This window comes from Uloborus diversus, chromosome 9, assembly GCF_026930045.1.
Source record: "Uloborus diversus isolate 005 chromosome 9, Udiv.v.3.1, whole genome shotgun sequence".
NCBI classification, from domain to species: domain Eukaryota; kingdom Metazoa; phylum Arthropoda; class Arachnida; order Araneae; family Uloboridae; genus Uloborus; species Uloborus diversus.
This window is the reverse complement of record NC_072739.1, coordinates 40,913,905-40,941,533: the sequence shown is the minus strand read 5'-3', so window position 1 is coordinate 40,941,533 and position 27,629 is coordinate 40,913,905. Positions and strand designations below refer to the sequence as shown.

The 27,629-nt window shown below is 32.6% G+C and overlaps 1 protein-coding gene across 1 annotated transcript; it reads left to right on the top strand.

The window, feature by feature from the left end:
• Positions 1 to 274: 274 nt before the first annotated feature.
• LOC129229283 (50S ribosomal protein L27-like) lies at positions 275 to 27,220 on the top strand. The gene is made up of 3 exons (XM_054863557.1): positions 275 to 434; positions 18,596 to 18,756; positions 26,955 to 27,220. Exons 1-3 carry the CDS (start codon positions 368 to 370, stop codon positions 27,156 to 27,158), a joined length of 432 nt encoding a protein of 143 aa, XP_054719532.1. The 5' UTR covers positions 275 to 367; the 3' UTR covers positions 27,159 to 27,220.
• The last annotated feature ends 409 nt before the right edge of the window (positions 27,221 to 27,629 follow it).

Genomic DNA, 27,629 nt, shown 5'->3' with positions numbered 1-27,629 from the left:
AATTCAGGCGCTATATTTGAAGTGGTTGCTAGATTCTTTTGCTTATCGCCTTATTTAGCACTAAGCAAAACGAAGCAATTCTTTTGATATAATCGTTTAATGCGAGATCGAGCGAAACCATTTTGTAATACATTATTGTGAAACATAAATTGAAATTAATCTTAAAAACATACCTCACCATAAATCTTCAGGCCCCTTGTGTATCTACTGTTCGTTCGCGCGCCAAAGCCAAACCAGTGCGTCGCCAAACGTCAAGGTTGCCGTAAATTCGCTTGCCAGGATTTTACTGTTATTAAAGTCCGCTCTTCATTTTCGTGTTTACATTACAATTTTGAAGTTTTAAAAATTTTCATGTCTTAATTTTATTATGAATTATTCATTTGCGAAAGACTTGATTCGTGCACCTTTTATTCAATCTTCATTTCTAAAATATGGTAATGATCAATTTTTCACCTTTTCAAATAAATCTAAAGAAGTTCTTCTGCCCTTATATAGAAGTTTGGTAAGACCCCATTTGGAGTATGCTGTTCAGTTTTGGTCTCCTTATCTTAAGAAAGACATTAATGTATTGGAAAGGGTTCAAAGGCGGGCTACAAGGCTAATAAGTGGACTTTCCCACTTAGATTATGATTCCAAGCTTAGAAGGCTAAAAATGTACAGTCTTGAGCAAAGAAGAGACCGAGGGGACATGATTCAGCTGTTTAAATTTATTAAAACGAAAGATGTTACGGGGCTAAAGTTTAGCACTGAAAACAGGACAAGGGGTCATTGTTTTAAGCTATTTAAATCTCAGGCTAACATGGATATTAGGAAAAATTATTATTTTAGCAGGGTAGTGGAACCTTGGAACAGCTTACCGGAAGAGGTGGTAATGAGCAAAGGAGTAGACAGTTTTAAGAGGGCCATTGATCTTCACTGGGGATTGTAAATTGACTAGGACCAGTCTAGCTGGGCCCAGAGCCTGTTGCTGGTCGTCACTTTTGTATTTGTATTTAATTCAGAAAGTGCGTCACTTAAAAAAGCGATTTTAACTAGTACCTATTACATGCATTTCTATGCTTAAGGGGGAAAATCAGTTCAAAAGGCCAAAAATTTAGTGTTTTCTGTGATTTTTTTTTAACAGGAAAGAAATAATCAGAATTGAGGATACTTTATTCATCTCTTGAAGTACACCTTGTAATTTTTTGAAGTCATTTCCTCCAGAATTTTTGGAGTTATAAGCTGCTGTCCATTAGGGTGGGCAGAAAAAAGGATATTTTCGAGAAGCAACTTTTAAGAGCATAAAAAAGTTGTGTATTGCCATCCTAAACATGGGAAAAATAATTTTAAAAAAATAATATTTATGTCTTCAGATCGCACATTGGCAGTAAAGTTTGAAAAAAAAAAAAGGTAATGGTCAATTATCAAATATTCTTATAAAAATCCAAATGTTCAAAATTTTGTTCTAATCCCGTTTAAACGTTTTCTTTTAATAGTCTTTTAATATATCTTTGAAAATATTTAATTCCTTTACAGTTTTTAATTTGGGCATAGGCTGCAAAGTTACGTGAAATCAACCAAAAATCGACGTTTTTAGCTTATTTTGTATCTTTTAGATTCCAGTTATGTATTTTTTTACGGCAAATGTGCAACTCTTTGCTCGAACTACAATTATATTGTGTTGCATTAACAACAGAACCCACCCCTAGTAGGTGGTTGCACTTTGTGTTCCACCCTGCAATTTCCCAAGAAAACTGAACTTATTGACAAGACATTTGTAAAGTAACTTTCATAATAACTATATGGTTTTAAACAAGTTTCTATGTTTCGATCAAGGTGTGAAGTTGGACTAAGACTCAGTTTAGGCACTGAGATGTTTGAAAAATATAAAGGTTTTCATATAAATCCATCTCTTCTGTCTAATACCTCAAATGAATTTCTGCAGATTTACTGTACAGTTACACAATCCATTCTACTGCCCGTGCGTGATATGCGAATTTTAAGAATACATACTTGAATGCATGCATAGTTTCTAGAAAGGATAAAATATCCTTGTTTTTCACGTCATCACTGAAGCGGAGGAAGTAAACACGTTGATCTGTCAACTAACTGCAGTAGTTTGAATCTTGAAATCTTAATATTGATGGAAGAAATTCTCTTGTACCTTTTAAAGTATTTCATGATTAGTAGTTTTTTGCATTGTATAGATATATATATATATATAGATATGTAATCCAACTCCTTTGTATTTCACATTTAGTGCATTGCCATGACCAAATACAAAGTAAGCATTTTATTGAATCACCTGATGCACAATGTTTGGAAGATTATCACACATCTGACTTGTAGATTTTGTAACTTTAGATAAGTGTACAGGTCCATATTTCAAATACAAATACAAATGTGACGACCAGCAACAGGCTCTGGGCCCAGCTAGGCTGGTCCTAGTCAATTAATTAGTCCCCAATGAAGATCAATGGCCCTCTTAAAGCTATCCACTCCCTTGCTCATTACCGCCTCTTCCGGTAAGCTATTCCAAGTGCCCACAACCCTGCTAAAGTAGTAGTTTTTCCTGATTTCCAAGTTAGCCTGAGATTTAAATAGCTTAATGACCCCTTGTTCTGCTTTTCCCGCAAAAATTTAATCCATTTACATCTTTCATTTTGATAAATTTAAATAACTGAATCATGTCCCCTCTGACTCTCCTTTGCTCCAGGCTGTACATGTTAAGCCTATTAAGTCTGGTATCATAATCTAAATCTGAGAGTCCCCTTACTAATTTAGTTACCCTTCTTTGAACCCTTTCCAATACAAAAATATCTTTCTTCAGATAAGGCGACCAAAACTGAACAGCATACTCCAAATGAGGTCTTACTAAACTCCTATATAAAGGCAGAAGAACGTTCTTAGATTTGTTTGAAATAGATCTATTGATGAACCCAAGCATTTTGTTGGCTTTGTTACTAGCAATACTGCACTGTTGACTAAACTTGAAGTCCTGATTTATAAAGACACCCAGATCCATAACATTTTCTGCCTGATTTATGACTGAACCCTGTAAACGATATCTCATACGCTTATTTCCATGACCTAAGTGTAGCACTTGACATTTCCCTACATTAACTGCCATACCCCATTTATCTGCCCACTTAGTAATATGATCTAAATCCTCTTGCAGCTGTTTTACTTGTTCTTCATTTTCGACAATCCCCATAACTTTTACATCGTCAGCAAAACAATTCATGCTTCCAGAAATATTTTCATTGATGTCATTCATAAATATAATAAACAAAAGAGGCCCTAAAACTGATCCCTGAGGAACCCCACTTAAAACATCACTCCAATTAGAATGATTTCCTCTCACAACTACTCTTTGCTTCCTACCAGTAAGCCAATTTCTAACCCAAAGTAAAGTTTTTCCTCCTATTCCAATGTCAGCTAACTTGCTGAGAAGAGCAACATGCGGTACCTTGTCAAAAGCTTTTTGAAAATCAATATAAACAACATCCACACATTTTTTGTTATCTAAAGCTGAGGTAACCTTGTCGTAGAAATGCAATAAATTAGTAGTAAAGGATTTACCTTTCCTGAAACCATACTGCAAACTAGTCAACAGACTATTAGTCTCTAAGAACATCATGATCTTAATTTTGATCAAAGTTTCGAAAATCTTACAAATCACCGAAGTCAAACTTACAGGTCTATAAATCCCAGCAATACCTTTAGACCCCTTCTTGAAGAGTGGCGTTATGTTAGCCAGCTTCCAGTCCTCTGGCACCATCGCCGAGTTATAAGAAGCATTGAAAATGTTCAAAATAACATCCACTAATTCCTCTGCACATTCAACTAAAATTTTTGGATAAATATTATCTGGTCCCGGAGCTTTAGTTGCTTTAATCTTTTTCAAATGAAATAAAACCTCCTCCCTGGAAAATACCAAATCCTCAAGCTGTATAATAGCTTGTGTCTTGTTAGTGTCAACTGTTGAGATACAGTTATCGTTAAACACACTGGAAAAAAAGTTATTTAGAACATTTGCAATATCCATGTCGTTTTGGATTAAATTTCCATACTCATCAACCAAAGGCCCAATTTGACTGTTTCGAGCTTTCCCAGAATTAGCGTAAGCAAAAAACCTCTTAGGGTTCCCATCAATGTCATCTGCCAGCCTTTGCTCCAATTCCCTTTTCTGAATCCGTACCAAATACTTAAAATTTCGCCTTGCCTTACCATACTGGAGCCTCTCCGCACTCTGACCAGTTTCTTTAAACTTACCAAAAGTGGCTTGCTTATAATTAAGAGCTTCTTTAGTCTCCCTGGAGAACCACATGGGCCAAATTTTGGTACTAACACCTTTTCTCCTAAATGGAACATAGTCCCCAACGGTTTTAGCAAGTTTATCCTTAAATTCCGTCCACTGCTAATCTACGTCGCTATTTTCCAACCCTGACAAAAAAACCTCTTTCAAGCTCTGCCTAAGTGCAACAAAATCAGTGTTTCTGAAATTGGGCACAAACCTAAAATTATCATCTTTGCACACTTCAAATTTAACCCGGAACCTAATGCTGTTATGATCACTATCTCCAATATGCTCCCCTACACTCAACCCCTGAACAAAACTACCTATGTCACAAAAAACTAGATCCAAAATCGCCTCCTCTCGAGTTCCCTGAGTTACAACTTGATCTAAGAAACAGCCACCAATTACTTTTAAAAATTCCTCTTCTTTGCCATTACCAGGGTAAAAATTATTCCAATCAATAACCGGAAAATTGAAACCCCCCATTATGATAACGGATCCCTTACTGGACATGTCGTTAATAATACGGTACATCTGTTCATCTTGTCCCTGGTTTGAATTAGGTGGCCTATAAATGTTTCCAAAGCGTAGCTTTTTGCCCTTACTGCTCATCAACTTCAGCCAAACCATATCAATATCAGTAGGCTTATCATTTATGACCAATTCATTGCAAATAAAATTGTCTCTAACATAAAATAAAACCCCACCACCTCTTTTACCTACTCTATCCTGTCTGAACAAATTATACCCAGCAATATGTAATAACTGCATCAGATTCGGTAGCCCATGTCTCTGTAATTCCAATAACATCCAACTTCTCATCCATAACTATGCTTTTCAATTCATCCATCTTGTTCCTAATACTGCGAGCATTGGTATAGAAAACTTTAAGCATGCCTAAGTTGCTTTTATTTAACACCCTGAAATTTCCTAAATTACAATTGTTAACATTACTACTCTTGTTCGTCACTTTATTTCCATTTCTAGCAATACCCAAAAAAAATTTCATTCTCTCGATACCTGATGCTTGAACCATGCCCCCCATTCCAACTTAGTTTTTTGACTCCGAAGCCCTTAAAATCAGGGTTGGCAAAAACCCGGGTTTTTTTAAAAAAGCCCATGGACCCAGGGTTTTTTGGGTTTTTTAAATAAAACCCAAAAAAACCCAACTAAAGTTGGGTTTTTTAAAAGAAATGTGGGTTTTTTTGTCTTTTTTTAGGAAAAATGTGGGGTACTTATAGAATATTGTAGCGTAAGTATATGGACAATGTGCAAAAATTGTCTTCGGGTAAAAAAAGCTGGAAAACTAGTTAAAATTCAGCGTTTTCTGGAGATATAAAACACGAAAAAACCCAAGAATGGTGAAGTTTCAGATTTTTTAATTTTCATTATTACCAACAGTTAAGGTAAAGTTACTTCTCGAGTGATAAAATATATTGTACGTTTTTAATTACTACATTTTTTTTTTTTTTGCATTTTACTTAATTGTATTTTATTTTATGTAAAACTACTGTAGAACCTCAAGTAGTTTAAATCCCTTTTTACTGAATTCCAGCTTAATCAAGATATTTCTTTGAACTGTATGTTGCATGTTTTTCTATTTCTGTGTACAGAGTAAGAAATATTAAACTTTTTCGTAAGATAATGAAAATACTGTACCTGTTCTGTTTTCTGTCGACATTTTGAAAAATCTGTTTATTTATAAAAAATATACCTTGTGTTTATTCGAGATTTGTGATGTGTTGGTTAGCAGAAAATAATTCACATGAAAGCCTTTTAACTAAATTAGTTTCCTCTGTACAATCTACAAATATTGAGAAAATCAGACTGACAGGACTAGGTCAATATAATTTTAGTTATTTATTGACCAGTTAAAGAAAAAAGTTAAATACATTTATTTAAAATCTGAAGTATTTTTTTAATGCCGTTAAGAGTTAAGAAATACTATTCAAGTTCAAAATTCATTTTTTATGTTCATTGTCTGTGGTGAAGAACAAATAAAAATGAAGTTTAAATTGTAAAAGTATTTAAATTAATTAATTTTTTAAAAAACTTCTCAGAAAATTTTAAAAAACCCAAAAGTGGGTTAAATAATGGGTTTTTTTAAATGGGTTTTTTCAAAAAAAACCCATTGGGTCCAACCCAATTGGGTCCAATTCGGCCAACCCTGCTTAAAATTAATCCACTAACCATTTTGACTCCTGTAGAGCTCAGATGCAGGCCATCCCTAGCAATCCAATCCCGTTTACAATGACTCCATACATCAATGAACCTGATACTGCGCTTTTCGCAAATTGACTTCAGTAGCAAGTTCATACACCTCGCACGTTGATTTAGCCAGCTCCTATGCACTCCATACCTGGGAAGCAAACCAACCACTTGGACATTCGTCGAAAAGCTGGTTGCTTTATCCAACAGGGATTCCCATTCCCTAGAAAACTCCTCATTTTTACTGTGACCTACATCATTTGTTCCCACCCACAAAGTAACCATGTCCTCCTTATGCAATACTCCCTTCTTTTCAGCAACCATATTAACGTCTTTTACCCGAGCCCCTGGTAAACAACACCTAGCCACCTTACGCTTTACTCTCCCAACTGTGTTACCCACCTCCCTTACCATAGAGTCCCCCAAAATTACACCCTTAGTTTCCCAATCTAACTCCTCATTTGAAACTTCCCCCTGAATCTCTGGAACATTTATACCCTCTGCAACTGGCCTACACCCTAATGCTAACTGGGCTTCCAAAACTAGCATCTTAAGTCTTAAGTCTGAGAGTTCAGCACATTTAGTGCAAATATAATCCTCCTCAAAAACAGACTCATTTTCCCCCTTATACAGGCAGAACATATGACATAAATCACAAGAGATCCACCTGTCCCCCTTCCCACTCTTTACCTCTTTCATAATGCATATAACACCCATTTCTACTCAGTGAATATGTTCCAAAAGGCAAAACAGAAAGATAAAAATGCAAAAAAACACAGAATAAATACTAAAAACAGCAGTAAATAAACAGAGTTGCTACACCCAATAAAGCACACAAGATCAAAAACCAGGAGATCACCACATGTTAGGCTTAGCTCCAAAAAATGCAAAAACACTTCAAGAATACAATAACAGCAAAAATGAGCCCCCAAAACACAATAAAACTAAATTACATGATAAAGTGAAGTAAAAAAACCTAAAACTAGACAGTAATAATGAAAAATTATAGTAAGAAAACACTTATCAAATTAGCAGCAATAATACTCCCTGCATCACAGGCGCCCTCTCACGGAAGTTTGTTCTTTTTTTTACAATTTAAATTATATCAATGCATAGAAGCATAATTTTTAAAGATATTATTTACAAGTGCCTTCATTTCACTAGTAGTTTAGTTTAAATATTATACAACCCCAGCACTCCGTTAGCACACGCTAACAAAAGGCTTCTGACTAAAACGTCTTAGTTTTGTGAGATCGAGATCAAAGTCACATTTTCGCTTCTGTATTGCAATACAGAATACTTTTGCTTGCTTTTTAAGTCAGTTTCCAAAACTTTGATTTCTTCCGACTGAATTCTTTCTAAGTTAATGATATTTTATTTTACAAAAACAGTTGATGCTTTACCCATAAATCAGTAAATGTTCCTTTTTTACACTCGGGCTGTAGAATGGGTTATTAAAACTGGTTAGTGGGTTGGTAGGTAGGGTGTTTTTTGGGATGAGACAAGATATGAATTAATGTGAAAACCTATATGCTCGAGATCCTCAATGCAAAAATTGAGTCACAAATCCAACTTGATCGAAACTTAGAAACTTGTTTAAAACCAAATAGTTATCATTATTGCAAGTTACTTTACAAATGTATGAGTCCTGTCAATAACCATCGTTCTTGGGAACTGCAGGTGGAACACCAAGTGCTACCACCAAATTGGGATGGTCTCTGGGTTGTTAATGCAACTTTACTGTAAAAAATATATATATACAACAGGGATTTAAAAGAAGAAATACTGCAATATACAAAATAAGCTTAACACCTCGATTTGTGATTGATTTCACGTAACTTTGCGACTTATGAGCAAACTAAAAACTGTAACGGACTGTAAATATTTTCAAAGATATATTAAAAGGCTATTTAAGGAAGCATTTAAACGAGATTAGAACAAAAATTTTGAACATTTGGATTTTTATAAAATTGAAAATTGACCATTTTTAACCTTTCTTTCAAACTTTGCTGCCAATGCGCAATCTGAAGGCATAAATGTTATTTTTTTTAAATTATTTTTCCCATGTTTAGGATGGCAATACACAACTTTTTTTTGCTATTAGAAGTTGCTTATCAAATATTGTTTTTTTTTGGCCCACCCTACTGTGTATGGGCGGTCGCCATCTGATCTTGATGCTTTTGTTCATTACCAAAAACACAATTTTGCTTTCTCGTAAACAACATATTTCCCTAGAATATGAACCTAATTGTGATCAAAAAAGTGGAAAATTGCTCGTTTTTGCGTATGTTTTTCTACCATTTTTTTCACACTATTCCATTAAAAAAATTATTTTTATCAATAATATCAGCAGAGAGTTAGGTTCATATTGAGTTTAATTGAGGAAAGAATGTTCACCCAAATTTTCAGAATGATTGGTTAAAACTCTTTGAGCTAGAATGCACACCAGCTGAAAAAAAAAGTGGTTTTGAAAAAAATGTGCTTGAAAAAAAATGCTGTGAATCTTTTTGAATCTCTGCAGTCACTTTAAATGCTCATAGCATAAGAACTAATCGGAATTTTTACTCAAATTTGGGCAACATATTCTTGAATAGTTTTACTAACATTTTATGAAATAAAAAAATAGTGGATGTTTTGAGCGGTCTAAACTAGTTTCCCCCCTTAAATACTTGACACTATTCGCTTTTATGCAAGTTTGATTTTTTTTTCATACTCTATGTATATGTACTTTGTAGAAATATGGTAAAAATACTGCGTGTCCCACATAAATGCTGACAGAGTTCTTCAATTTTGTGAGTTAATTTTTGTTCCTTATTGAGATGTTCTATGGCTTTTCTCTATTGCAGAGCTTTATATGCAGACTAGCCGCTTTCAGTTCCTGACTTGACTTTGCCGTTCACTGCAGCTTGTGGAAACGAGTGCCCAGAATACATTTATTTTTTTTTTCATTGAAAAAAATTTTTCAACCATTTTTTTAAAAGAAAATACGTTAAGGGAAAGGAAGGAAGAAAAAAGATGTTTTCCAGACAAGCACGGAGAAAAGAAAGGCACCATTTTGGAAAAAAATATTGTGTATTTAAAAAAAAAATTCAGCTTTTAAGCAGGCCCAAATCTAGAAATTTAGGCCCTTCCTGCAACAAAATATGTAGGGCCCATTTCCAGAGGCCAGCAGTGTATACAGTAGAATACCTTTATAACGCGGATCTATATAACGCAATTATCTATAAACCGCACAACTTTTCAGGGGTAAACAATAGGTTTTGAAGTTTAAAAAATCCCTCTGTGTTGCTTTACAAACATAAAAATTATTAGATAAATTAAATTTTAAAATAGTTTTTTATCTTTTTATCTTAATTCAAAGCTTTTAAATGAAAATTGGTACTCACAAAAACAGAAAATGCCAGATGGCTCTTGAAAATGCAGCTGTTATGCAAACCATGAAGCTAGCAGAAGTACAGGGTAATTCACTTTCTTTTGATTGCGAAACATATTTATTTGTGAGTAACCAATTGTAATATTAGGGCTTTAATACTCATTTCAGATAAAACTCATTCTGAAGTGTTAATATATAGATATATTCTGAATATTAGTTTCAAAATTTGGGAAATGATCTATATAATGGCAGTTAGCAAAAGGTGGGAGCAGGCACAGACCTCAACTTTGAAGCTTCAAAACCAAATAACTTTCATTTTAATTAACTCAATAATTTTTGAGTTAAATTATAATATTGTATAGAGACAAGAATTGACATAAATTATGGAAAAAATGCTCTTCAAATGCCCTTAAAAAATATTTTCTTTGCTAAAAGGCACAATTTTGGACATACCAAAACGTTAACTGAGCAAATGTACCATTAAAAAAAATTTTTTTTTAATTATTTCCATATGTTTCAAAGAAATAAAAAATTAAAGGTATGAATCTTACACTGAATAATTTTTTGTTAATATTTTATACAAATAACAATAGTAAAGACAGATTATTTACTTTGTAAACAATTTTAGAAAAAAGTAAGTTTGAAATTGGATGCACGTCCAAAAGTTACGATCTTTACAGTGCTATTATTTGAGAACTAAGCATATAATGTTTTCGTTTTAAAGGTATTCATCGATCCTCAGAATCAATTTTTAATTGTTTAAAAGTGTTTTCATAAGCTTTTATGCAGTATCTTAGAAGAAAAATAATTTTTCTTAAACAATACATGCGAGATGTCCAAGTGGCTTTACGATCTTGACGCCGATAATTCTGTCCGTTTATTCATAATTTTTAGATGATCCACTGTCTTCTAACCTCAATAAAAAAGGTTATTATAATGTTATCTTCTTTAATCCATCGGTATTTTGCATAATTAATACATTACACATTGTACAATACATAAATTAAAGCAGAAACATGGCTGGTTATAATCGTAGCGAAAGCCTCCATTGGCGACAACACAGTATACGATAAGCTAAAGGTTACCAGAGGGGAATTCCAGTCTGACAAATGTAGTTTATTGTCAGCTGCACCAGTTTTGGCGACTTTATCACCTGCGCTAGCAATTTTTTTCCCCCAGCTTTTATTATTTTAGGAATTTTTTTCCTCTTCTCTCTTTTGGAAACATAATTTGTGACAATCTCCAAATAGAAATACGTATTTCTTTTTTCATAAATTTATTCTCAGAATTTGATATTTACGTCTGGAAGTGTAGGAAAAAGAATTAGCGTAAGGGCCGCCCCTTTGTATGGGCCGCAGTAAAGATAAAATAACCTTTTTTCACGCATGAGCCGCGGCTGATACGCCGGTTTTTACGGTATGGAAAAATATTTATTGCAACAGTAAGACATCTAAGCCGGCTAACAATTGTAAGACATGCTACTTTTGTTCGGAGACGACTGTGTTACATTAATAAAATGGGAGTGGAAAAAATAGTGGTTTAGTTTTTTATCAATACTTTTGGTAATAATGTTTTGGTGTAGTTAAATGTGTATAAAAACAACAATCTTTGAAACAATGTTAATCTTTATACACAAAAAATAAGTGTTTAAATTCAACATTATTAAAGAGCAAAATTGAAAATAAAATATTGCAAATCACTTACCATTTTTATACATGTAAAAGAAAAAATAGTGTTTTTTTTTGTTTTGTGTTAGCTGTACTAAAAATTTTAAACATATTTCTGGAAACATGAATTGTTTCGCTGATAACATAAAAGTTATGGGGATTGTTAAAAATGAAGAACAAGTAAAACAGCTTCAAGAGGATTTAGACCACATTACTAAGTGAGCAAATAAGTGGGGTATGGAAGTTAATGTAGGGAAATGTCAAGAGCTACACTTAGGTCATGTTAATAAGTGTACAAGTTATTATTTACACAGGTTTTGGTCATAAGTCAGGCAGAAAATGTTATTGATCTGGGCATAGGCGGATTAAGGACTGACTTCCTGGGGGGGCAGGATTTTTTTTTTCTTTTTGAGCAACATTTTTATAGCCCTCACCCCCCATGTTTTTGTCTGTTGTCTGTGATGCATGTCCATGCTTTACTTTTTTGTGTGTTGTTTTTATTAATGTGCGTTTTCATGCTGTCCTTTTTACTTTCTTCTATATCTAATATATAGAAGAAAGTATTGGATTCGTGCAAATTTTCGAATTTCGAATTTTGACGGATTCGAACGTTTTGAGGTGTGCTGAGTCCATTTCGACCATTTTTGGAAAATGTCTGTCTGTCTGTGTGTGTGTATGTGTGTATGTGTGTCACGTCTGTGTGTGACCAGTTTTTTGTGGCCGCTCTACAACAAAAACTACCGCATGAAATCGAACGAAATTTAGTACACATATGTGCCCCTATGTGAACTTGTGCCCATTAGTTTTTGGCGCGAATTCCTCCAAGGGGAGTGGAGCAATGGGACGTTTTTCGAGTTACACGTGCTTGCTATTCCTCAGGAACTAACTGGCGGAATCAAACAAAATTTGGTCCATATGTTGGTATTAACAGGAACAGGTACTGATTCAATTTTGGTGTCAATAACTCAAACGGGGGTTGAGCTATAGAACGTTTTTTGTCGTCAATTGTGACTGCTGTATCTCAAGAAATAATGAACGGAATGAAAGAAAAATTTATCGGCAAGTAGCCCTTAGTGGGTATAAGAACTGATTTTATTTTTGTGTCAACAGCTAAAAAGGGGGTAGCGCAATCACCCGTTCTTTTTTTCCATTTTGAGTGCCCTATCTCAAGAAGTAATGCTACGTTCTGGTTGAAATTTGGAATATATGTGAATCCATATGTAAACAGGCTTTGGTTCAATTTTGACGCCGATCGCTCCAAGAGGTGTTGATTTTTTTTTTTTTTTTTTTGCGAATAAAAATATTTTTATTAATGCAACAATAAGAAAGATAAATCGTAATAGATTGTCGTCTGCGTATTTCTCGTGATTTTAATTGTATGGAAATGCTAGGAAATATTATCTCAATGATTTAAAATTTTTAACTGTTGCCATCTTATGTTTGTTAACAAATAAAATATTTGTAATTAATTCAAGCAAGGCTTTTAAAATAACTTTCAATTTTCGCTCTTTGATTTTGCAATAATTCAGACAATGGGATAGTCGTCAAGTTTTTGCATGTGTAATTTTGTTTTTGTTGGGAATATTGCTTCCTCGTCAAGCATGGGGAGGGATCAGAAAAAAAAAAGAAAAATATAGAAGAAAGTTTCGTGATGGCCACAACATACTAGTTTTGTATTGACCTTAAGAGAGGGGGCTGGTATTAAGAGAGTGACACAGGGCTCCCTTTTAAGTGGGAAATTGAATATCTCGATTTAAGGGGTCTGGGGGGTTTCTCCCTCGGAGGAAATTTTGTAAGATGGACTTAAAATTCTGCATTTTGAAGCCTTATAAAGGTTAATGGGACAGACATAGAAATTGATAACTAGATTATACAGTTGTACAGTATTGTTCAAACTTTCTAAGAAACAGCCATTTTAAGTTTGAAAGAAAAAAATAAACTATAGATTTCTCATTACAACAACCTTTTTTTAATTATAAGTAGTGCAGAAAACGAAAAGGAATAGAGGTAGTGTATCATTTTTTTTTCGAGCTAAACAGATTAACAATATGCAATAGAAGTAAGATAAAAGCAATCAATACAAAAGAATTTCCAAAATACTGCATTCGAGCTGAATATATAGCAAGATATGAAACACGTGAGTCACAAAAATTTATTTCGAATAATATGTTACAAACGTGAGAACCATGATTTTTATTTTTACTGCCGGATGTGGCAAGGAGCTGAATTTGACAAATTTTGGCATTCCTCTCCCTCTACCATTTGTTAGAAATTTTAAAATTTAAGGTTTGTAGCCATATGTTTCCAAATATTCAAACACTTGAAAACGAAATTAGTTTTTTCAACCAACTTCCATTTTTTAAGGAAAGAATCATGCAATTTTTTTTTTTTTTTTTTTGGGAATTAGGGACCCACTTCAAAGCATGGGCCCTAAGTAATAGCTTGTTTATCGTATAGGCAAATTCAGCCCTGTTTGTAATTCACTCTTACCTGCAGATTTTTGTTTGATTTTTTTTTTTTTGTAATTTTTACAAAAATTCATCAGTTTTTACGATTTTACCAATCTTTGTTAGGTTTTAATAGATTTTTATAAAATTTTAGCAAATTTTTCCAAAACTTTTGATGACACAATTATTTAGATTTCAATAATGACAAGGACTGACTCACTTAGACTTAGATGATTATGACTTACCTTACTTTTTAAACAGTATTAATAAAGTAAGTAAAATTGTACTTTCCCTCAAAGTAAAAAGATTCAATTAGTCGGAACACTCAGATAACTGAAATTTATTCAGTTTGGGATAGAATTAAATTTCTCTCTCTCTCTCAAAAAAAAAAAAAGGAAATAAAACTATTTTTTAGAATCTCTAAAAAAGTCAATTAATCTACTAAGAACATAAATATTATGCACAAATATATTTTAAATGTGGACACAAATCATAACGAGTAGATGTTCTGTTAGCACGAATAGGGGGGGGGGGAGTTCCCCCCCCTTTGTTTTAGATTCTAATTTTTAAAATAATCGTCAATTATTATAAGTGTTGGAGCTTAAAGGATAGCTTGTTTAGCCTACATTTTCATACACTTGCCCAAATGGTTTTCAGTCCAAAATACTGAATTTAGACACATTTTCAGCACCCCAGTGACAGCTGCGTTATTTGTATTTAATGTTCATTTTTTTTCTTTTCTTTTCTCCCATCAGAAAAGGACATTCGTTATTCTCTTTATTTTCACTAAACTATTCAAAAAAGAAAAAAGTAATGATTTTTTTGTTTTAAGATTTTGGAAGATGTGTTGTTACTATATAAAGTCCTCTCAAAACTGGGGGTATTGCCCCTATGCCCCCTTCCCACTATAAACCCGCCCATGCTCTTCTGAACTATTCAAAAAAGGAAAAAAAAATTATTTTTATTTTTGGAAGATGTGTTGTTACTACATAAAGTTCTCCCAAAACTGGGGGGGCATTGCCTCCTCTGCCCCCCCCCCCATAAATCCGCCCATGGATCTGGGTGTCTTAATAAATCAGGATTTCACATTTAGTCAACAATGCAGCATTGCAACTAACAAAGCCAACATAATGCTTGGGTTTATCACTAGATCTATTTCAAACAAAACGAAGAATGTTCTACCTTTATATAAGAGTTTAGTAAGACCTCATTTGGAGTGTGCTGTTTAGTTTTGGTCTCCTTATCTCAGAAAAAATATTTCTGTATAAAGAGGGTTCAAAGGAGGGCTACTAGACTAGTAAGGAGATTTTCAGATTTAGATTGTGATACCAGGCTTTAGACTTAATATGTATAGGTGGGAGGCCCATGGAGAGTCAGAGGAGACATGATTCAGTTGTTTAAATTTATCAAAATGAAAGATGTTAATGGGTTAAATTTTTACTCGGAAAGCAGAACTGGGGGTCATTGTTTAGGGCTATTCAAATCTCAGGCTAACATGGAAATTAGAGAAAATTACTACTCTAGTAGTGTTGTGAGAACTTGGAAAATAATGAACAAAGGATTGGATAGCTTAAAGAGAGCCATTGATTTTCAGTGGGGACTAATAAATTGACTAGGACCACAGCTGTTGCTTATAAAGTTCTGGATCCTTCTCTTAAGTGGCGACACACTTTGATCCATGCACTGCGTGCCGCTTTCGACTGCGATTGGAGGCGGGCAGTCACGTGGGTTCAGTCCGCCATTTTTTGTCGTTACCTGTGTTATTTCACCGTGTGGAATACTAGATATTTTCTCTTTGCTATTCGTATTTTTCATGAAATGCTATCTTTAATGTGAAGATGCCTTGGTGTAGTGCATTAAGAGGTTCTAACAGTTCAAAATTACTATATCGAAATACATTGAAAGATTATTTATGTATTTTAAATGTTTTCATGCTGCTGTTCAATTTCAGATACTTTTTGAAACTCTTGTTGAAATTGTAATATTTTTTACTTTTCATGAAACTGTCCGATGGTGTTTGGGTTTCATGGGATAATAAGGACATTCACTAAAATCATCATAAATAGTTCCTTCAAATGTTGTAAAGCTCAACTATGTAACGGCACCTAATAAATTGCTAGCAGTAGTAAAAACTTTGCCGTTTTTAAAACTGATTTTTCTGAGTTTAAGATAACAAAGCCGTCAAAATTTAACTATACTAATTATTTTATTTATTTTTAATGTAAATTTTCTATTGTTTAGTTAGTTTCAAAATGTCTCAATAACTGTAGCAAAATTATTTTAAGAACACGTCGTTTTGCTTTTAATTGTGTCATAGCCATGAGTTTTAGTGTGTTGCCAAGTTAATTATTTATCTATTTTGCACATAAAAATTAAGATATTAAAAGTATGAAATTATTCATTAAAAAATATTAAGCTTCTTTGAGTTTATAGTAACATGTAACTCAAGCCAAGTGATATAATTATGTGAAGATTTTTTTTTTTTGCCCAAAAAAAATCTGTTTTCGTTTAATTTTTATTTTGATGTGAAAACCTTTTTAATAATATATATATATGATTTATCCCAGTATCTGTTAAGTTGTAAATTCATTATTGCTATTTATAACAGTTCGTCACAGATGTAATCTGCACTCTTTTATTTGAATTCCTATTGGTATCAAATAATTCAATTATTATTATTTTTTTTAATATTGATTTAAAACAGGCTGCATTTTTTTATCAGTTCGTTGAATTTTTAAGAACTAGTAGTATCCTTAAAAATCTGGTTTAAATGAAATCTATCTTACCCGTGTAGAATTTTTTAATGTAAAATCGTCATGAAAAACAAGAAAGTGTTGGTAAAATGTAAAAAAAAAAAAAAAAAAAAAAAAGAAAAAAGAAAAAACATGGAAGAGTCCTGCTAAAAATAAAACCTTATTAGTTAAGACAAAAGGAAGTTTTGCAATTTTTTAGAAGTGAAATTTTTTTCATTAGAAAACTACACACATTATTAACATAAATGATACTGCTTTGCATGAATAAGTTCAAACTGTTGCCCACAAATAATTTATGACATAGTTGATTTAGCTCACTACTGTTCTACTCAGTCAAATTTAAGGGGGGGGCAGGAGGCCCGTGCCCCCCCCCCCCAAAAGGATGAATTTATTTAACTATTTTTCAATTGACTTATCCATAGCATTTTTTATATAGTTAATTAAACAGAACACAAAACACACATAGAGCATATTTTGAATAATAGCATTTTTAGTTGCTAAAGAAGTCATACTGGAGGCCTAGAGCAGCAGAATACATTTATACATTTAACTCGCGGACGGCAAAAACGGAATGTCCTAGAAAGTTGAAATTTGGCACCTAGACTCCTAGTGGGGGTCTAGCTGTACACCTTCTTTTTTGGTTGCATTCGTATGCTCCAAAGGGGCTCTTTTGCTCCTTTTTTGGGGGAAATCATTGTTAATTTCGATGTAAACTCACGTGGTGTTATAATTTGGCGTACACGTGGCGATATATCGCCAGTCTTTTGGTGGCCAAGTTTTGTCGCCAATTTGGCAGGTTTTTTTTTAAATTTTAAATCTGGTTTTAATTTGACCACTATTGGTGATATTTAGAGAATAAACTTGAATCATATTAAAACTGCCAATAATGAGAAAATTACATTAAATTGGAGTAAAAGGAAGTCATGTGATGCGCACATCAGCTCGTTTTATTGAATAACCTTGCCCTCGTGTTATAATCATTGTTGCTAAAATTAAAACCGCTCATTGTATAGCATTTCGGTAACATTATTATGGTTTAGTATTTAATTGGCTTGAAACGTTAAACATGTTTTACGTCCACATTCAAAGTATATTGATACATAATATATATGTACTTAGAAGTGGATTATTAATTTAAGGAATCATAAAAAAATTAAAAAAAAAAAAAAAAGACATTTTAAAATAAAGTAATGAAAACTTTGTTATGGAACATCGTATGTGGCAGGGGGAAGGAGGAGGTGCTATTCAATTTCCTGGGCCCCCTCCGAAAGATTTTTCTGTATCCGCCCTGGTTCCACGACACCAATTTTCTAATAATAAAACGCATATTTAAAACCTCTCAAGTAATTTGTTACTCAGAAGGTCAATATGGGGATAAAAAAGAAACTACTCTTAAAAATGGTCGAAAATTTTTCAAAACACCTTTTTACCAATATTCGGTTTAATAATAAAAAAAATATTTTACAAAAGTAAAATTCAACATTTTTGTATGTATATTATAAGTTACGTAAGTTACGATTAAAAATCTGTAAACATTCGTTGATAAAAAGATACTTTTAAATGAGCGAAACTCTGTATTTTTCTACTGTTGAGATAGGGAGAAAGTTGCGGAACGACACAAAATGGCGGACGCTGGAGCGTGTCGCCACTTAACAGACGGATCGAGGGCTTTAGTTGCTTATAGTCACATTTGTATTGTATAAATGTATTATTTGCTTGAGTCTTAAGTAATTTCTATTTTCTCACCCAATCAAGTGTATGAGTATTTTTGTTCTTTCATTTCTGATTTAGAAATCTTAAACCTTGTAACTTATCAAATTTTTGGTTTTTTGATACCATTATTTGTATTTTACCTTTTTTTTTCATAGCTTGTCCTAGTTTGACATGTGAAAGATTTGTGAGTGGGAAAAGTCAAGAAAGAAAGACTAGACGAAAGCCACCTGGTGTTAAAAGATTAGATGGTGATTATGTTAAAAAAGAAGAAACACTTGTAGAACAATTTCATTTGCATTTTCTTCCTGGCCTTAACGTAAGCTATTCATTGATTTTTTATTTTTTAATTTTTTTTTATTTTTCAAATATTGTAAGTTTTTAATTAGATTTTTTTCTTTTGATTTTAATTGGCTTTATAAAATTACTTACATCCGGTCATTTGAACTATGCTTGTCTCAATTCTGTTTTAGGATTCACAATGTATGTACTTCAAAAATTAAAGTATTTTTGATGTAAAAATAACTGTTCCAAAATTAAAATCAGGACTAAAATAGAACATAGCCATGGGCAGGTTAATAGCAGTATCTGCAAAAATGAGTTTTTGAGATATTTGGCAAAACACACTGGATTCAATACTACCAATATAAAAATGATGGAAATCCACTTTTTATAATATTTTACGTTTTTTTTTTTTTTCAGTTTAAACCAAATAAACAAGCTTGCGCAATAAAGCTAACGTACAATAGATGACAAAAATGAAAAAAAAAAAAAAAAAAAATTTGCAATTACTGCTCTTTCTCTGCCCAGTGCAGACTATTGCTAGGTAGGAGTCAATACTTTTAAACAGTGCTGATTAATAGTATGCTTATTTAAAATAATCTAACAGTAGGTCATAGTATATCACCAAAAGTATAAAAATACTTTGAAAAATTCACATCTTTTTCTAATTTCTCAGGAAATACCAGAGCAATTGTTTTGTAAGTTTGGTTATATAAAAAGAATACTTCAGGCTACGCTTCCAGAAAAAAATCAATCCCTAATGCGTTAAGAGGACCGACAATAAACTGGTGGAAAAAAAAAAGAATTTTAATCAGCATGCATGGTAAAAAGCTGGGACTACACTGTAAAGTTCATACATTAATTTACTTATATGTACATGTATTTTATAGATTTTCATGAAAGTATCTTTTATATCTACAAAGGTATGAGCATTTCTTTCAAAATTGTCAGTTTTCCTTACAAGAATTTTGTTCATAACATGCAAAATTTAAGTCAAACTTTGCATATTAAGAAAACTTGAAAGCATACAAGAGGTCATCTATACTGAAGTTTGAAGTAAAAATATTGTCTATTTGATAAGATATAAACATTTATAGCAATCATTTTCTCACTCCATGCTGGAAAATTAGAATTTTATAACGTTTATAATTGCCCATCTTTGTATATTTTGGCAACTCATGAAAAAATTCCAGTTGAATGTCATAAAAAGTGAAAAAGATACCAGCAATCTAGTGAGCTGTGTTTCAATGATTCTCAGATTATGGATGATGAGGGACTGTCTACAAATTGTTATTCTTAAATTAATGGTTATTGCTCCAATGTATGTGTGACCTGTGTTGTCAAATTAACATTTTTCTGCTAGATAATTAATATTTGATATTTAACATAAACATTTAAAAATAGTATTTAGTAGGAGAATCAGCACTAAAGCGAAATTAGTTTTCATAATTTTTTTACTTTCATAATTTAACAATCAAGAATTGACATAAGTATGCAAAATTTGCAACAGCGAGATTAATATTATCAATTTTTCAAAGTGGGAAAACTGTACTAAATGCAGTACCACCCTTCAGAATCGACTGTTAGGCATATTCATTTGAGAAAGACTAAAAATTAGTGGCTACCAAACATTCAAATTTCACTCTGCATTTTAGATGAAAAGTTTAGATGAAAAGATATACAGTGAAATCTCCGAATAGCAGACAGTCAAGGGACTAGAAGTTTTGTCCGTTATTGGGAGGTGTCCGCTATTAAGAGGAACTACTTAATTTACCTTTTTCAAAATGGCATTACAAGCCTGTTTCTCAATATAAATATTTAAATCATTTACCTTAGCAAGTCCTTCAGTGTCCCCTTTGCTCAGGAAAAAGTTTTTCAATTCTTTACTGTATTTTAGTGCTTCCGAAAAGTCTCTAATTGTGCAAACTTCATTTTCAATCACAGGAAGTTCATCTTCATCATCGTCAGAAAGAACACATAGTTCACTTGTGTTGTGAGAAATGAAATTTGAAACGTTCAAGTTCTTTTCCTCAATCCACAAATCTTCATCAGTTTGAATGTAGTCTTCAGCACTGACTTTTGAATCCAAATGAACCAGTAGCTCATTAAGTTATTTTCCTTTTCTGCTCCTCTTAATCAGGGTTGCCAGAATTAAGAACAGTAAATATGGGACAGGCATCTAGGAGTTAAAAGGGAGGGGGGGGGGGCATTTTAAAGACGTGTATTCACCATAAATCTGATCGCAACAAAGCATTAAACCTCACAAAATGTCACTTATTAAAGTATAAAAATCGTTTTCATTGCGACTGACTACGCATGCACAGAGATATACACTATATGACCAAAAGTATTGGGAAACTTTCAAAAATTCATATTTTTAGGGATTTCTCCAGAAATAAAAGACTAATTGCTTTGTTACTTTCGTCGCATAAAAGGTATGTTTTAGCTGTCATTTTCCACTAAAAGTTATGTCACTCTTGCATTTAGGGGACCAGCAACTAAGTGAGGAAACCAAAAAGGTTTTTTGATTAGCGTTTTTCGTAAATAGCAGAGAATTAGTTGTAAATTTCAGAAATTAGGAACCTTACTATGTACAACTATGTTACGTACTTTCGAGATAATATCCCTGATATTCATGAAGATATAAGCATTTCTTTCAGAGCTGCGAATTTTATTTGAAGATTTTTGGCTCATAACGAGTCAAGTTTTCCATCAAAGCTTACCAAACTTTCAGAAAACTTGACAGCACACAAAAGAAGTATTACATTAAAATTTGAAGTTAACATGTTGAAAATGTGATTAAATATGAACGTTTAAAGCAATTAATTTTTCTTTGCTCATGCGGGAAAGATAGCAATTGAAAACTTTTATAATATAAGCTTCAACTAGATTCTCCAACTCATAATAAAATTTCAGTTCAATATCTTAAAAATTCAAAAAGTTATCAGCGTTCTAATAAGCTGAATTTCAATAGCTCTTGAACAGACTACGAATCGTGAGGGATCGTGCGCTAATAATCTGTTTTTATAAAGAATTACAGTGAGTGATTGCAAGCAAATGTTGCAACTTTGCAAACGACGCTTGTCCAAGATCTATTCAAATTCGGCTCATTATATCGCTGATAACGTTCTGAATTTTTAAGATATTGAACTGGAATTTTATCATAATTTTGAAAATCTAGTTGGAATTTGGATTATGAAATTTATAGATTGCTATCTTTCGCTCATGCACAGAGAAAAAATAATGTGCTGTCTTATGTGCTGTCAAGTTTTTTGAAAGTTTGGTAAGCTTTGATAGAAAACTTTGCAGGTTATGAGCCAAAAACCTTCAAATAAAATTCGAAGTTCTGAGAGAAATGCTTATGTCTTCATGAACATCAGTGATATTTTCTCGAAAGTACTTAAAATGATTGTATATGGTAAGGTAACTAATTTCTGAAATTTACAGCTTATTCTCAGCTATTTACGATGAACGATGATCAAAAAACCTTTTTGTTTTCCTCAATTTGTTGCTGTCTCCTAAATGCATGGGTGATATAACTTTTAATGGACAATGACAGCTAAAACATACCTTTTATGTGACAAAAGTTACAAAGCAATTAGTATTTTATTTCTTGAGAAATCCCTAAAAATGTTTATTTTTGTAAGTGTCCCAATGCTTTTGGTCATATAGTGTATTTCCAACATTAGGCAATGAGCAAAGAAGAAGCAATCATTCGGTTCCTTGTGGTCTGCCGCCAAAACAAAAACATACAAACCAAATCAAAAGGAAAATAACTTTTGGGTTTGCTGCCACATAATTTTCTTATTGCTCATTATTTCACACTTTTTGTTTTACTTATTTTTTTTACTCTTAAAACAATGTCTCGTTCTGTGAAATAATATTATCAGCTAGAATACGGGACTTTACCCGTCCCGTATGGAAGTTTCCCGGGACGTGGGACAATTTTTCAAAATACGGGACTGTCCCTTGAAATCCGGGGCGTCTGGCAACCCTGCTCCTAATGCACTGTCAGGTTTCATTTCACTTCTGAATGAAAATCCTGCCCTTTTAAAACATTTTGAAATGTTCCAGGGTTCCACTTTTTTGAAAGCTGACGTGATCCACGAAACAGATCCAAACCTGTTACAGAGTTTTCTAATTCTTCACTAGATTTACACGAAGAAATATGCGAAAAAATGTGCCTGAGTAAAACCGTTCTGTAACCTACTTAAAAACTCCGAATAATACCCTGATCCAAGGGTTGTAATACAGAGGTGGTGTACGGTGGCAAAAATTCTAACTTAACATTTTGCAATTTTAAGTCATCAGGATGAGATGTGGCGTTATCCAGAAAGAGAATTATTTTTCTAGCTTTCTTCTTCATCCTTTTATCCAAATCCACTAACCAATCTTTCATTATTTCAGTCATCATCCACGCTTTCTTATTTGATTTCCAGGACACCCTAAGTTTATCTACATCAATGTTTTTGAAACATCTCGGTTTTCCGATAACAATAGGAGTTTCAAACTCGCCGATCATATTGCAACACAGCAAAACAGTGAGACGTTCTTTAGATATCTTTCCTCCGCTACATTTGTCTCCCTTTAAGCATAAGGTTTTGTTTGGAAGAATGCGATAAAAAAGACCAGTTTCGTCGCCATTGAAAATATTTTTCTCATCATATCCTTCGCACACCGATTTCAATTTCTCTATCCAATCCATGGCATGAGCTGGGTCTTCTCTTCGCCACAAATAAATTTAAAAGAAATGTTGTGCCGTGTTCAGAATTTTTCAAGTCATCCATTTGACGCCTTAAAAGAGTCTATCCCTAAAGTTTTCCCGACTTCTCTGGCTTTCTCTTGGAGTAATACCCCGCTTATTGGGACGTTCTTTGCACGAGCAGCTCTGAACCATTTCATGACAACCTCGTCGATTTCACTGCTTTCTGTTTTGCGAAACTTTACAATTTTTAAATTTTCATTTGAACTCACAATCCACAATTTTCTAATTTCGTCTTTATCTTTGAAAATTTCGCTGATTTGAGTTTTCCCAGTTTGAAAATGATCGGCAAGACAACGCACACTTATTTTCTCTTTTTCGGCAACATCCAAAACATTGATTTTTTCTTTCAATGTCAGTCTCTTTCTTTTAGTTGCCATTTTAAGACTCAAATAATATTGTCACACAAAAAAATCAACTAAATCAACACGCCTTTAGGAAAGTTTGGAACTGCAAAGCTATGATTGCTGCATGAAAAGCAGGTTCGCTTGCCTCTCAATTCATCTCGGGGTATGAATATCCCATTACCAACGGCGGCGATTCGGCGGAGCAATTCCCCTCCCCCTCGCACACACACACTTTTTATGGTTAATTTATTTATTTTATCTCGAGTATCACTATTGCATGATTGACAGTTGGCTATGACCTTGAATATGGGCAAATCTTTTTCATGTCTAAAAATTAAACAACCCAACGAAACCACAGCGCCATAAAGCCGACTACTACCGGCGCTAGTCTGCTCAATTGCATCTCCCGAGAGCCCCAGTTAGAAAAAGCGCCCAGTTTCCTCTTTTTTATCTTAACTTTTGAATAGTTATTGTGTGCAAAATTCATTAAAATCTTAAGAAAAATGTATACATACGTTAATTGTTAGACTGACATCAGTTTTCACTTATCTGCTTCAATACTCTCAAAACTAGCCGTAACAAAATTATGACTTTTTTTTCCTTTTTTGCTGCCCACAAAAAGTACCATGTCTTTTAGTTCTTTTTCTGTCCCCAACTTTTAAGCCCCAATCGCTGCCTCTGCCCTTTACCACCCTTTTAATTCCAAGAAACAGTGATAAGAAAATGACAAGGGGCGGGGTGGAATATCAGTTGTGGAGGATGAAAAGCTTTGTAAGGCAAGCAGTTACTAAGATATTCTGTGAAAAGAAAAAAACTGGAAGTGCTACGATCGCAAGAGAAATTTTTTGTGAAATAACTGCCCGTTATTCGGAGTGTCCGTTATTCAGAGTGAATTACATGGAATGGCCTATATTGAGGGACTGGGACTTGCAAAAATGTCCGTTAATTAGAGGTGTCTGTTATTCGGGAGTGTCCGTTAATGGAGGTTTCACTGTATTTATTTTTGCTCATTGTGTGTAATATTTTTTGCTTGTGGAATTTTACGATGTTAAGTTCATTACAATTAAGGATATTTTTATTCAATATATTTTCAGGATTTTTTTTGCAAAATTGAAATTAAGTTTCAGTATTGTCTAACTGAGATTGTAAACCATAACTTAAATTATTTTCTTAATTTACAAACTAAGATAAAAGATGCACTATAGTTGATTTTCTTTTGTGTTTGACGTTGTACCTTTGGTTAAAAAGATAACGTTGCCTTTAAAAGATATTTTCTTGTGATTTCTCATTGAACTTTTTAATTAAATCCATCAAATTTATCAGTTATGTGTGTAATTAGTGTTTTTTGTACTTTTATTAAAATCAGTTTAGCTATGTTGTGATACATAATACAAATTTACATTTTGTGGACAGTCCCTTACCATGTATCTAATTCCTGAAAATCGTTGAAATACAATTTACTAGATTGCTAATATTGTTTTCAATTTTCACGATATTCAACTTTTATTTTAATGAGTTGCAAATATAACTAGATATGCTATTACAAAAGTTATTAAATTCTAACTTTTGTGCATGTGCAGTGAAAAATTATTTGCTTTAAATGTTCATATCTTATCAAATATTCAATATTTAGACTTCAAATTTCAGTATTGTTAATATCTTTTCTGCTGTCAAGTTTTCTGAAAGTTTGGTGAAGATTGACTCTAAACTGTATGTGTTATAAGCCAAAATCTTGTGAGGAAAATTGACATTTTTGAAAGAAATGCTCACACCTTCATAGATATAGAAGATACTTTTACGAAAATTAATAGAAATACATGTGCATAGTAAGTAAACTAATGTATGAAATTTACATCATATTCCCAACTTTTTATGATGCAGTGCGATAAAAAATCATGTCGCTTTTCTTCTGGGTTCCCTAAATGCGCGAGGGATTTAGCTGGAAGATGTAAGTTGAAGCATTCTTCTTATACAACTAAGATACAATTGCTCTGGTTTTTTTCGGAAAGTTGGAAAAATTTATTAATTTTGTGCTGGCTACAACTGAATAAAATGGTATAGATTCAACAATTAAATCTATATTTGACGAGTTCCTTTCAAAAATTCACCATTTTCACTTTTGGTATAATGTGGTAGTACAGTAACCTCTCGTTATATCGCTCATTCAGATATATCATGCTTTTCCTTTGTATTTCGAAAAAATTTTTTTTTTAATGCTGATTTGAGTTTTACAACACAGAAACCTACATATTTCTTAGAAAAAATATTTTCTTTTCTTCAATTAATAAAAAATACCGATATGTGCTCTAAATTTGTTGCAGTTAAAGCTGAAACTTTTGTTTTGCGCTCTAACCTAAAACAATATTTTTAAATTTTTTTTTCAAAGGAGCGATTAGAAAACTAACTTTTTCTTGCTTTTATTGAGTGCATGATATGATAACAATGTTTTTGTAGATGCACTTGGCATTAATTAAGTTGTTACTTTTATTACATCAGTACCTTAGTACCTTTTACTGCTTTTTTGGATATATCCCGCTTTTTTGTTGTCTCCAGACAAGCTCGATATAACGAAAAGTTACTGTATTCGCTTTTAAAATAAATTGATTTATTAAAATTTAAAAATAATGAAAAATTTTATTAAATAAATAAAAATTAAAAAACAATTCATTTATTCAATAAATTAACTGAATAAAGTTAATGAAAACAAATAAATAAATAAAAAAATAAGCCCAAAAAATTAATTTACATGTGGTGCCCAAAAAATTAATTACATACCCCCTGTATATGATTCTTCCAATGTCTTTGTGTATGCAGCCCTTAAATGTAATCATTTATTGTTACCAATTACTACAAAGTTTTCAAAGGATTAGGAAAAAAGGAATAGTTTTTTTTAAATAAAAAAAGCAAAGCGAGGGGCTGATGTTTTGTAAACAGCAAAAGTGATAAATATTTTTAACTAAAGGTTGCTATATGTATTAAAAAATATTTTGAATTTAATACAAATAAATGTAAATGAAAGGGAATTTAAAAAAAATACTTCCATTTTTAAAGCAATGTATATCTTTTTGTTTATAATGAAATACATCATATTATGCTGACTTTGTACTTTGTATTTGCTAATTTCAGGTCAGGGTAGGCTACAAGCATAATCTGAAATCAATGGTTTATGGAAGAGTTATGATGACTTGTGAAAAGGTTAATCCTAATCTCGAAAATCCTATTGCTGCCAAAAACTTTACAAATATAGCTGCTCCTGTTCTTTACAGGAGATACTTTCATGTTATACCTTTCACTCAAGGTAAAAAGTTCAAACTTATAGATTTAGTGTGATTGTAATTATTAATACATAAGTAATTCTTATAAAGACCACAAAATAAATTTTTTGAAGTTGTTGTAGTCTTAGATTATTTGTCTATAAATAATACTTTTCTTCTTACACCATTTATACATCACACTATCAATAAACTAATTGCTTTGTAAGCAGGGTTGGGTTTTGGGCGGTCCAAAACTGGTTTAGGACAGGACAGGTGGTTTTTACCGTCCAAAACTGTCTAAAACTGTCCGAAACTGTCCAAAACTATGATAAAGTTAAAGGCGTGTAATCTAATCAAGTGGTATTGACTGCAATATTCGTAATGCATAAATATAGACATAACCGAGATTTAATGACTTTTTTATACTATTTTTTTCTAAAATGTTTTTAAAAATATTTTACTTAAAAAAATTGACAATAACTACTACATAAAAACTTCCTTATTATGTAACAGTTGGTAGAGTTATGAGAGGAAATTCACAACACTA